General features: G+C 37.1%; 2 protein-coding genes across 3 annotated transcripts in view; both read right to left on the bottom strand.

The window, feature by feature from the left end:
• cunh12orf56 (chromosome unknown C12orf56 homolog) overlaps nt 1-3,173 on the bottom strand; it is a 13,242-nt gene extending 10,069 nt beyond the window's left edge. The window contains exons 1-2 of the mRNA XM_016270323.1: nt 2,761-3,173; nt 1,150-1,327 (exon numbers count right to left, since the gene is read on the bottom strand). Of these exons, the coding sequence (XP_016125809.1) occupies nt 1,150-1,327; nt 2,761-3,105 (523 nt within the window). The 5' untranslated portion in view covers nt 3,106-3,173. The remainder of the gene's footprint in view (nt 1-1,149; nt 1,328-2,760) is intronic.
• An 878-nt stretch (nt 3,174-4,051) lies between these two features.
• The window catches only part of LOC107584055 (uncharacterized), an 8,849-nt gene continuing 198 nt past the window's right edge, over nt 4,052-12,702 (bottom strand). Inside the window, exons 2-7 of one of the 2 annotated variants that reach the window (XR_001609102.1) lie at nt 12,411-12,597; nt 7,886-8,077; nt 7,617-7,773; nt 7,352-7,537; nt 4,598-5,073; nt 4,052-4,079 (exon numbers count right to left, since the gene is read on the bottom strand). Coding sequence is in view for 1 of the 2 variants with exons in the window: in XM_016270462.1 (XP_016125948.1) it covers nt 4,872-5,073; nt 7,352-7,537; nt 7,617-7,773; nt 7,886-8,077; nt 12,411-12,597 (924 nt within the window). In the remaining variant the exon portion in view is untranslated. Of the gene's footprint in view, nt 4,080-4,369; nt 5,074-7,351; nt 7,538-7,616; nt 7,774-7,885; nt 8,078-12,410; nt 12,598-12,702 lie in introns of those variants that run through there. The other variant, XM_016270462.1, reaches the window with a different exon arrangement.

Raw genomic sequence — 12,702 nt, 5'->3', positions numbered from 1 at the left:
CAATTATACACTTATTTTCACATAGCTATGAGAAGCGTTAAACATGGACGCGCGTGCAGTTTCCGTACTGTATTAAAGCTTTAATCAGGATAAAACCTTATATTAAAAGCTAACATAAGCAGTAGCATTTACAAATAACAGCTTATCTAAAAGTATGTACATAGGTCTACCATTAAAAGTCGTGCTTGCACAGTCTCTGCACAATCCTCTTTAATAATATCCTCTGCTTCTCAATGGGGCTCAAACTGATAAGCGATATTAACAACGCCATTGTTTACAATACATCCAGCGCACATGCCGCTGAGGAGAGGGGCGGGACGTTTAGACGCGCACTAGAGGCGGTTTAGCCAATCACAACACACTGGGCTAGCTAACCAATCAGAGCCCATCGCCTATTTCTGAGGGAGGGGCTTCATAAAAGAAGGAAATGATCAGCACGTTTCTCAGAGAAGGGACAGAGCGGTGTGGAATAAAGGTAAATTATGTGAAAAATAATGCGTTTTTTAAAAAACGAAGCATTAACACATGTTAGACTGCACCCCATAAACACAATCAAGCCTAGAAAAAAAACAGTGAACCACCCCTTTAATTTGTATATTGAAAACTCCAAACAACATTGTTCTTAATAACTCATTTGCCATTGTTTCAGGTGTGTCTCTGTTTGTTTAAATGTTGAGCTTGTTTGCAAATAAGATAAAAATCTGTCATTGACCCATTACAGTAACAGAGCAAATGTGAATCCTCTCCATGCATTCACAGATGAACTCAAGTAATGTAGAAACGCTGAGTGTCTGGTCTATACAGATCACCTGCTATAGCTGTTTATCCGGTGCTAGTTAAGCAGCTTTCCTGCTCTGCCGTACACTAAAGCTCAATGCAGAAGTGTCTCTTAACGGTTAAGATGAACACAAACTCACAGCTGAGTGGCACACACATGCATGTCAATGTGGGTTAGACTGCTTCATCCCCACAGCTCACGGAGCTCACGGATTAACACACATACAGCTTCACAGCACACTGTCCAGGGAAACATGGACTCTAACAATACTCAACAGTTACGCAGTCATGCTTTGCATCGCCTGCTTGAGAACAGTTCATGAATTCCTGATTAATAGTTCATTCTTGATTGAATTAAATAGCTTTTTTTACCCTCCAGAGAATGACGGGCACTCGAGTTGCGTCCTCGCGATGGAAATGATGGCTTATTCTGAACAGATCCTTTGGATCTTGAGCTCGTTTTCCCAGGATCCTTTGCGGTATGAACAACACGGATGTGCATTGAGCGCTCACGGTCCTGTCCGCTGAGGAAATCTGGCAAATCATTGATCTGTGAGGAAAGACAGAGTCTAACATTGACCTAATTACATCAGTGTAAGCCACTCGAATGACTGTTTAATAACGTCTAATCATCAAAGATCAATTAGAATCATTACTTTGTTTGTACATTTACTGTATCTATTAAATATGAGGAAAATGCATTTGCACCTATGTGTTAATAATGACAGACAAATTGCTTTTCTTGGTAATTGTGACATTTACATGTTTGATCTGTGTGTGTCTTTCAGCGCTGAAGCACTCCATGACTCATTCTTTGAGCTGTACGCACATGAGCTTACCAAACACACCTTCTTTAAGCAGTTTAACATGACAGGATAAGCAAACGTCCTCACTATAATTAGCATTGTCTTAGCAGACAGTCGTGCTTTAGCTGACATTTAGAACACACTGACTCAGCGGCAAGTGATGTATGATTTATAAAATATCAGTAAATCAGTAAATAAATAACGCATGACTATTAGTTAATGTATTTAAATAATAATTCACATAATTGAATAAATAAATAATATATAATTATACATAATAACTCAAGCAATTCAGTGAGCGAATGAGAAATATACATTTAATAAATATTCAAAAATAAGTTTATGAAGTCTCTTGGCGTGTAAAATGCTTCCGCATTTTTGGATGATTCATTTTTATGATTCTCCATGACTTTTTTAATCATTTGTGATAACTTAATAAGGACTCTGCTCTCGCAAAGAGTAATTTCTAACCAAATTGTCATTTTTTTTGTAGGTCTAGTTACCACACTTTTGAAATTCGGTAATATTTGCAGGTTTTTCACTGTGAAACTTTTTTGATACTTTTTGCAAAGATTGGTAGTGTGTGGGATTTGCCTTGTTTTGTTTTCCAGTTTTGTCAGGACCACGTGAATCCAGTTCAGAAGAGTGCGGCCAAGTTAAATTATAATTAATTCATTTTGCAATAAAGAATTCATGCAATAAAAAGAAGTCAGCAAAATATCACAAATGAATTTTATCATTGAGCAATTAGGCTATGCGATATATGGTTCTTATAGCTTCTGTTGATGTGCAAACTGCATTGCCTTGTACTGTTATTTTACTGTATAGTGTTGTACTGTATTGTACCTTATTGTTGTTTTAGTAAATGCATCCCCGTTCTCGTAACTGGTTAATATTCTCTCCACGTTTGTTCAGTTACTCTAATAACATTGTATAAATGTTTGCACAAAAGAAATATATAGGCTATTTATATATCATACATGGAATGTTTCTCTCAAAGATTTTAGCTGGATGTTCTTACAAGTTACAAGGCAACATTCCCATAATGTCAGAGATGACCTTTTCATAGCAAACGTTCTTGATATCTGGGCTAATCAATTTTACTCGTGCTCGCTTGTAATCATAGTACTTGTGATAAATTGATAATAGCATTGATTTCTGTGTGTGCGTCTCTCACCAGCTCGATGCTCTTGATGTGTCTGAAGCTGAGCGCCTCTCGCAGCGCGCGCGGCTGATACTCGCTCAGATACACGCTCTCATCGCTCAAGATCACGTGCATAAAAACCTTCTTGACCGAGCCCGAGACCACCACACACGGCTCGTAGACCCGGATCCGCTCGTACACATCCCGACTGGTGTTCCTCTTGAGGAAAGTGTCCAGTTTGCTGTTGTTGTGGCGGAGCAGCCCGCGCGCGCTGCTTCTGGCCATGGGAATGTCACCTTTAACACCACACACACACCCTACGCCCCATATCCCGCTCGCGCTGTCATATTCAATATCATACTGAAGCCATTTCTGCATTCACTCAATCCCTGCTGTGTAAGGTGTATTCTCGCTCTCTGTGCGTAATGTATTTAACTCCTGTCAACGGGAGCGGAGCGCAGCTCTCATTGCGCATGCGCTGCCGCCTTTATAAATAGTGCAGCATGGCTTGGCTCTTCGTTATAAGGAGAATACCGCATGCATGCAGCAATAACAAAAGATAGACTATCAACGTAAAAAACAAATGGATATAAAACGTTGTAGCTGGTGAAATTGACAGCCGACATGTAATATAGCGTGAAAGCTGTATGGACTCATTTTATTTGGTGGTGTTTGGTGCTTGGATTTTTTTGTTCTTGTGGAGTGCCCTTGCACTGTTATTAAAAAAGAGCATTCTGCTAAACTTCTGCTTTTGTGTTTCAGGGGGGAAATTATACGAATATGAAGAATATCCATTTTATAGTCCTACTATATGTTGTATAATAATGTATAATGTAAATTATTTTATTTTCATTTGAGGAAGAAGGATTGCGGTTTAATGTAAGAGAGTGTTTACTGTTTTATGACTGAAATACATGTTGAAATAAAGGCGGAACAATCGCACCATCTTGTGGGCCTAAAGACGGGTCGCTTTTAGTTGAGCAGACGCTTCCATTTCTTATTGATGTGGAGTGCTAGTTAACCTGGGAGCAATTAACTAAACTGTTAGACATTATGCCTCTCAACATTACAACATTCTCATTCATTTAATGTGTAAAAACGCCATTGCCCTCATATATATGGAGACTATAACAATAGTAATTTTAAACAGAATGATTTTATTACATGAATATTTATCAGGTACTGTAAATAATAAAAGTAATCAGCTGCTCAGAGCAAAAAAATAATAAAAAAAAAATCAAGATTCTACATCTGCAAAGGCCAGTCATTTAGTCACGCTAAATTCACTGTTACCCATCCATCATCTTGTTTTCCTCATCCTCTGTCTTTCACAGCGTTGTTTCCGTTATATCCTGCAATATACAGATAACATATTGTGAACATGCCAAAGCTGAACTGATGAACTGATTAATTTGATGGGCAGCTAATGAGACAGTTCAAGCTCAAGTAGGTCAGTTTGACTGGACCCAGAAAGTCAGATCCTAAGATTAAACATTTTCATGTGAATAGGACTTATCTGTGAAACCATATATATACATTTTTTTTCCAAATAATTGTGTGTGTGTATGATATGGTGAGACATTGTGGGCAATAAAAAATACACATGTATATTTATTTTAATCTTTTTATTTGTTATAAACAAAATCAAGTTTGAAGTATAATAGGTTTATGAGATCCCAGTGTATGTCCGTAATCTGGACATCAGTGTAATTCTCCTACCCTTCCATAATATAAAAACATAGAAATATTAAATTGATGCTCTAATGTGATCTGACACAGCTGCATTTTTTATTTTATGAGTGCAAGAAGTCAGAACCTTTGCCACAAAAATAAAAAGTACTAACTAACAATACCAGTATGGAGTCCTCACCTCTCCTAATATAACTTTCCTCTCCAGGAAACTACACAACGGGCCTCCTTCGAGTCATTCAGAAATCTCCTCACATATGCAACATACTAAATGTAACTACATTTGGACCCACACCTGGTCCAACGTCTAGATCTAGCTGTGTGAGGGGATCTAGGTGGCTCTAGCTTGTGTCCATCATTTCTCTTGGTTTTCTGAACCCCAGGAGCTGTTCGCACGTAGGGGCCGTAATCCGTCGCCATGGCGACAGTTGTAAAACTTCTGAATAAAAGTGTTTCTATGGCCACAGACGCTGTGGAGCGGGCTGCTCGCCGGGGCTTTCTGTGGGCGGAGGGGTGGAGAGGCGGAGGTAGACGGGCGCGCTGGGTGCACTCGGCACTGTGGGTGTGGGAACCCTCTGCAGGACCACATGCGGGTACATCTGACTTTCCGTACAGTAAATACCAGGAAGAGGAGCTTTCAGGAGGTTTTCCTGACTCCTGCAAAACAAAAAGACCATTTAAAATAAATAAATAAATGTATGCCTTTAGTGAGCAAAAACTCACTAAATTGAAAAACTCATTAAATTGATCAAAAGTGACAGTAAAGACATTTGGAATGTTAAAAAAAAAAAGATTTCTATTTTGAGTAGATGTTGTTCTTTTGAACATTCAGCAAAGAATCCTAAAAAAATGCATAATGGTTTCGATAAAAAATATTAAGCAGCACAACTGTTTACTATGAAAGATTGTTTCCACCATGGGATACAAAATCAAAAAGGTAATTGTAGAATTTTATCTCACAATTCAGACTTTATTTCTCATAATTTTGACTACATCTCTGATTACATCTCACAATCCTGTTTTTTGTTTGTTTTGTTTTTTAAATGGAAGCTTGTTTCCCCCATAGGGTGAAAAAAATGAAAAAGATAATTGCAGCTTTTTCCCTCACAATTCAGACTTTTTTTTCATTATTCTGAGTTTATATCTCGTAATTCTGATTGATTATCAGATTTGCAGAATATAAACTCATAATTGCACGATATAAATGCAGAACTGTGAGATATAAACGCAGAATTGTTAGATATAAATGCAGAATTGCGAGATATAAACTCAGAATTGTGAGACATAAATGCAGAACTGAGCAAAGGGTCTGAATACTTAGGACTATGTGATATTTCAGTTTTTCTTTTTTAATAAATCTGCAAAAATGTCAAAAATTCTGTGTTTTTCTGTCAATATGGGGTGCTGTGTGTGCATTAATGAGGAAAAAAAATTAACTTAAATGATTTCAGCAAATGGCTGCAATTTAACAAAGAGTGAAAAATTTAAGGGGGTCTGAAAACTTTCTGTACCCACTGTAAGTGGATAATTGCAAGATATAAATGCAGAATTGTAAGATATAAACTCAGAATTGTGAGATATAAATGCAGAATTGTAAGATATAAACTCAGAATTGTTAGATATAAATGCAGAATTGTAAGATATAAACTCAGAATTGTTAGATATAAATGCAGAATTGCGAGATATAAACTCAGAATTGTGAGACATAAATGCAGAATTGTGACATAAGTGGATAATTGCAAGATATAAATGCAGAATTGTAAGATATAAACTCAGGATTGTGAGATATAAATGCAGAATTGCAAGAAATGCAGAACTGCGAGATATAAACTCAGAACTGCAAGATATAAATCTATATATGTAGTATTTATATATAAAGATGTAAAGAAAAATCTGAATTGGCCGTGTTTTGACAGAATTGTGACAAACTTGCAATTACAAGAAAAGTCAGAATTGTGAGATAAAAAAAAAATCACAATTACCTTTTTAATTTTTAATTTTGTGATGGAAGCAAAAAAAACAAAACATTATTACAAACTCAGAATTCATAGAAAGATCAGAATTGTGTCTCTTAAACAGTACCAGAAATTTGATGATTGTGACAACCAGTGTTAGGGAAAGTTACTTTTAAAAGTAATGCATTACAATATTGCGTTACTCCATAAAAAAGTAACTAATTACAGTACTACGCAAAAAGTAACTTTTGCATTACTTTTTAAATCTGGACAGGGCTTGCTTGTTTGTTTTTAAAATAAAAAAGTTATATTTTTGGCAAATATTAAAAAAAAGCCTTTTCACACCAGAAGTGAAATGAATAAACCTCAGGCTGAAGGGAAAGTAAATTACATCCGTACAGTAGAATGCAGAAGAAGACATTTCAACACACTTCAGCAATAAAAAAGACACAAATGTTTGTCTAGAGTAATTTTGGCTCATTAGTACGGTTGAACTGGATCATCGAAGCTCAGAAGCGAAGACATTGGTTAATAGAATGGGATTAAATATATAAAGGATATTTGTGATGTTTAACATTTAATTATTGCAGGTTTGCATCATATTCTGAGTTGCATTATTTTTATTCATTTTGAGGAATACTGAATCGTTTTTTTGTTGTTGTTGTTAGTGAGATGAATGAATGCATATTCATATTTATTTTAGAACTACAGTAACATCTTCTAATTTCTCTCGACATGGGGACAGGAGAGCTGTCAGTCAATAAATTGGAAAAAAAAAGTAACTTGCGTTACTTATTTGAAAAAGTAACTCGGATATTCTCTTGTAAATTTAAAAGTAATGCGTTACTTTACTAGTTACTTGAAAAAAGTTATCTGATTACGTAACTCGCGTTACTTGTAATGCGTTACCCCCAACACTGGTGACAACTATTGTGATTTAATCCATTAATTTTTTTATTTAACAGTGCTCATTTTCTCACCTCTGATACCCGCAGTTATCATAACCAGCTAGTCCCCCCATATAGACCGGGCTCTCAGGGGTCAGATGGGGGTCAAGATGCTGGGAAAGGTTGTAAATTTTAGGTGGTGGAAAAGCTTCCCAGTCTCCTTCGTCTCTCTCCAGCCAGCACTCGCTCTTCCAGGACGATTTGCGCTTGTCTCTCGTCCTGGAAAGTCAGAGAAATCATTAGCATCCTCTTTGCCTATTTTAAGCTCCCTTATCTCTTCCTCCCCAGATGTGCATACCTGCCCCGTCCGTCTGTCCGTTCTGCCCTCTCTTTGCTCATGCGCTCCTGCAGACAGCAGATGATGAAGGACACGGACATGGCGAGGATGACGATGCTGCTCACTACCGATGCCAGCACGGCCACTCTCAGCCCGCGGTCCTCCGGTTTAGGAATGGCTACCATATTTACACAATAGTGCACATTGAAAATCTGGGATTTAATTAGCAGGAGTGCATTTCTTAGGAGTTTTTCTCTCTTAAAACAGAAATGATGGCAGTGAACACAGACCCTCACAGTCGGGTGGGTAGTTGCTCCACTGAGTGGTGTCGCTACGCAGGACACAGGTGATCTTCTCGCTGCCCACCAGCTGGTATCCCTCGAGGCACCAGAACACCAAAACAGTTCCCACGGACATCCCGCTGCCCTTCTCTACATAGAAAGAACCTCGCCGAGGGGGAAGCAGCGATGTGCAGCTCAGGCCTGCAAACGCAAACCACAGATGGTTAGAAACCACTTTTAAATGTGCTAAGACTTCAAAAATACTTCACTCAAACAGAGAATAGAATAGGATAGAATAGAATAGAATAAAACGCAAATTGTTGCTATCACTTTTGCCTTGATAGGACTAAATAGAATAGAATAGAATAGAACTTGTTGCTATCACTTTTCCATAATTGGACAAAATCAAATACAGAACAGAACAGAACGTTACTATCACTTTTTCATAGAATAACATTTGCTGCTATCACTTTTACATAATTGGACTAAATCAAACACAGAATAGAATAGAATAGAACTTGTTACTATCACTTTTTCATGATTGGAATAAATCACTCTCTCTCTCTCACACACACACACACACACACACACACACAATAGAATGGAATAGCATAGAATGTATCTTGTTGCTATCACTTTTTCATGATTGGACTAAATCACACACACACACACACACACACACACACAATAGAATGGAATAGCATAGAATGTATCTTGTTGCTATCACTTTTTCATGATTGGACTAAATCACACACACACAATATAATAGAATAAAATAGTATAGAATTTATCTGGTTGCTATCACTTTTTCATGATTTGACTAAATCGCACACACACACACACTAGAATAGAATAGAATAGTATAGAATGTATCTTGTTGCTATCACTTTTTCATGATTGGACTAAATCACACACACACACACACACACACACACACACAATAGAATAGAATAGAATAGAATGTATCTGGTTGCTATCACTTTTTCAGGATTGGACTAAATCACACACACACACACACACACACACACACAATAGAATAGAATAGAGTGTAACTTGTGGCTATCACTTTTCATAATTTGACTAAATAGAATATAATAGAATGTAACTTGTTGCTATAACGTTTTCATAATTTGACTAAATCATGACAGCATATAATAAAATAGAATGTAACTTGATGCTATCACTTTTTCGTAATTTGACTAAATAGAATAGAATAGAAGCATAAAAAATAAATGTCAATAATCACAATATCAAGACTTATGTTCATAAGTGCATAAGTCCATCAAAATGACAGCTTTAAGTGTGTCTGTGAGTGTATGTGTGTAAGAAAGTTTTCCTGGGACTTAGTTATCCTCAAGGGTTAAGATGAAAGCATTTTCCCTCCTCTCTTTCCATCAGTACCCACAGGGTGTTTTCTCCCTCGCTCTATCCCATAATCCACCTCTCCTCCAGTCTCCAGTCCTACATTCCCACAGAGGATTCAGCGTCTTCTGTGTTCTCCTACTGAGTTTTCATCATTGCACTGTCCATCTCCACTGTCAATATACAGTCAAACGGAGCTCATATTGACTGTGCTGGAGACAGTGTGATTAAGCTGGCAGGGTCACTGGATGGTGTTTATTGTTCACACCAGTCCCAGTCCTGTGCTGGTCTCATTAAGCCCAGCTTAACTGGCATGGCAATGCTGCTAGTGTTAAGCAATCCGACTCCATGGCAAAATAAATAAATAACTCAACTGTCAGTTTCTTTTTCTCCCCTCCCTCCAGTCTCACATACTCCCCAAGGGTCGCACCAGAGAGCTTCTCTTAGAATAGAACACGATTAAATAAAGCATAGGGGCGTGCATTAAAAATTGATTACCCACAAGTCCCTGCAGCTGAGGAGGCCGGGATGATGCAGTCTGACCACAAGCTGCACTGGGACATTCTCCAGTGGGACAGGTTGAGTGGATCAGTTTTGTCAGTGCACGATCATGTAACTTCAGCAAGGAACGCTGTGGTACGACTTTGCATCTTTAACGTGTAACTGTAACTCATCTGCTGACCTCACCAGCTATTCCTGTGTACTCCGGCTTTCTCTCTTTAACACTGTCAGTTAAGTAATCCCTTTAAAGAAGTGACGTGGAAGCCTCTGTATTTGTGTTGCAGGTAAATGAGTGACTTGGAGTGCAGGGAACAACTTTACAGGTGTCCACATTATTTTTTTTTTATAAGGAAATGCATTATGCCAGTGTTATTTTAGCATCATTGAGATGCAATTGCAGTTTTTATGAATATTTTGCATTAGATTTTATTTTTATATTTTCTGTTTTAATTTTAATTTTAGTTAAGGTTTTAGTGATTTTGTTGCATTTTAAATGATTTTTATATAGTTTTTATTTTTTACTTTATAGTTTGTATATTAGTATATTATAGTTTGAATTATTTTAGTGTATCAACTTAAAATAACCCTGCATTATGGATTATCTGCGTTATTATCATAGCAATTAATTTTTCTCCCAAATTCTTATTACTTTAATGTGTTTGGATGTTTTTTTTATGTTCTTTGTTTTAGAGTGATTATTAATTTCCCATTACTGTAATGTAGTAAAAATGGCAATTATTATTATTATATTTTTTTATTTATAATCAAGATAAATTAAAGGCATAAGAATTACTACCATAGTTTATAAATAAAATGTACATTATATATCATTTGTAATATATAATTTAAAAAAATTCATGTGAGAATGAGATTTTTTGCATAATATATTTTATATAAATTCTGTAATGCAATAAATTTATTATAATGCATTAGACAACATAAAAATGACAGTAACACTATTTTCTAAAAAACAACAACATGATTTTCTAAGTGAAACTTAAGGTAGTACAAGAAAAAATAACATGCAAAAAAAAAAAAGACAAATTAAATAATATATCTTTTTTTATTTTTACAGTAATGACTTTTTTGCATTATGTCAGTAAGAGTTTTGGGGGTAAATGTGCTAAATTGTCATAGATAAAATGCCACAGTGAAAAAATCTTGATGTCCTTAAACAACCTTCTTCTTTAAACCAAATATATTTATATGCCCTTCTTTTGACTTTAGGATGAAATCTGACCAGCGCATGTTCTTATCCGGGACGGATCCACTTCAGACTTTTTTTGCAGTGCACTGAAAGCTGAAAGCAGGGCAAATTCTGTCATGGCCACGGTGGCGATAAACCCCCTCCATTTCAGTTTCAAAGCTGGCAACCCTGTAACGGAACTGACAAACTGCCAACTATCCCACTGCCCGCCATTGCCACGTGGCAAAAAGCATCCTTTGTTTCACCTGAGCAATAAACCTCAAGGTAACTGACACCTGAGGATGCTGTCTTTTCCTTCACAGAGACATTATACTGCAATCTAACTCATATATTACCTCGATAATATCAGAAATCCACAAATCTGTCATGCATATTGACTTTAGGTCAGGAAACATCAATAAACTATTTGCAAAGTACATGCATGGCTGGGATATTTGATATGTTCTCCAATCATAATAAAATTTGAGTTCTATGCAGTTCAGGCTGATCTGATTCGCACTGGTGATTTTTTTCTGAGCCGATATGAAAGCTCTGTTTGCATGCAAACCCTTAAGAAGATTTTAAATTTGAAAGCCAACACGTGAATTTCACAATAAGTGCATGTGTTTGCGGACTGTAAATGCTGCAGGTTGAGTGTGCTCTTTCTGAAAAAGTTATGCAAAACATGCTGTTAGGAGTTTATAAGCATGCATTACAACACATGCAAAAACTTTTTGAGTGCATTTGATAATTGTCGCATAGCACTACATGATGATATGCATTCATTATATCACTATAACAGAATATTGTTACTGTACAAACCTGTATAGTTGCTCGTAGGGGCCTCAGTGCTGTTCATCCCCGTGTTGGTGGCAGGTGGAGTGGTGCGATGAAACATGGGACTGACCGCAGACCCTTCATAACCTCAAGGTAACTGACACCTGAGGATGCTGTCTTTTCCTTCACAGAGACATTATACTGCAATCTAACTCATATATTACCTCGATAATATCAGAAATCCACAAATCTGTCATGCATATTGACTTTAGGTCAGGAAACATCAATAAACTATTTGCAAAGTACATGCATGGCTGGGATATTTGATATGTTCTCCAATCATAATAAAATTTGAGTTCTATGCAGTTCAGGCTGATCTGATTCGCACTGGTGATTTTTTTCTGAGCCGATATGAAAGCTCTGTTTGCATGCAAACCCTTAAGAAGATTTTAAATTTGAAAGCCAACACGTGAATTTCACAATAAGTGCATGTGTTTTAATATATATCTGTGTTTGCGGACTGTAAATGCTGCAGGTTGAGTGTGCTCTTTCTGAAAAAGTTATGCAAAACATGCTGTTAGGAGTTTATAAGCATGCATTACAACACATGCAAAAACTTTTTGAGTGCATTTGATAATTATCGCATAGCACTACATGATGATATGCATTCATTATATCACTATAACAGAATATTGTTACTGTACAAACCTGTATAGTTGCTCGTAGGGCCCTCAGTGCTGTTCATCCCCGTCTTGGTGGCAGGTGGAGTGGTGCGATGAAACATGGGACTGACCGCAGACCCTTCATGTGGCGTAAAAGTCCGAGCCGAGCTCCACGTCACAGACCACAGCAGGAAGCCCCAGGTGAGGCGGCTCTCCTTCAAAGCCATCGAAGTCTGCTTAAAAATAAGATGGAAAGTGTGACTGTCAGTCGCTCATGTCCGCTGGTCCTTGGCGACTCCAGAAACTCTCCTGCGCTTCAGAAGCCAAACGCAGGCTGT

The sequence above is a fragment of the Sinocyclocheilus grahami genome, unplaced genomic scaffold (assembly GCF_001515645.1).
Source record: "Sinocyclocheilus grahami isolate Dianchi unplaced genomic scaffold, SAMN03320097.WGS_v1.1 scaffold56.1, whole genome shotgun sequence".
Taxonomy (NCBI): domain Eukaryota; kingdom Metazoa; phylum Chordata; class Actinopteri; order Cypriniformes; family Cyprinidae; genus Sinocyclocheilus; species Sinocyclocheilus grahami.
This window is presented reverse-complemented; position numbering and strand designations above follow the sequence as displayed.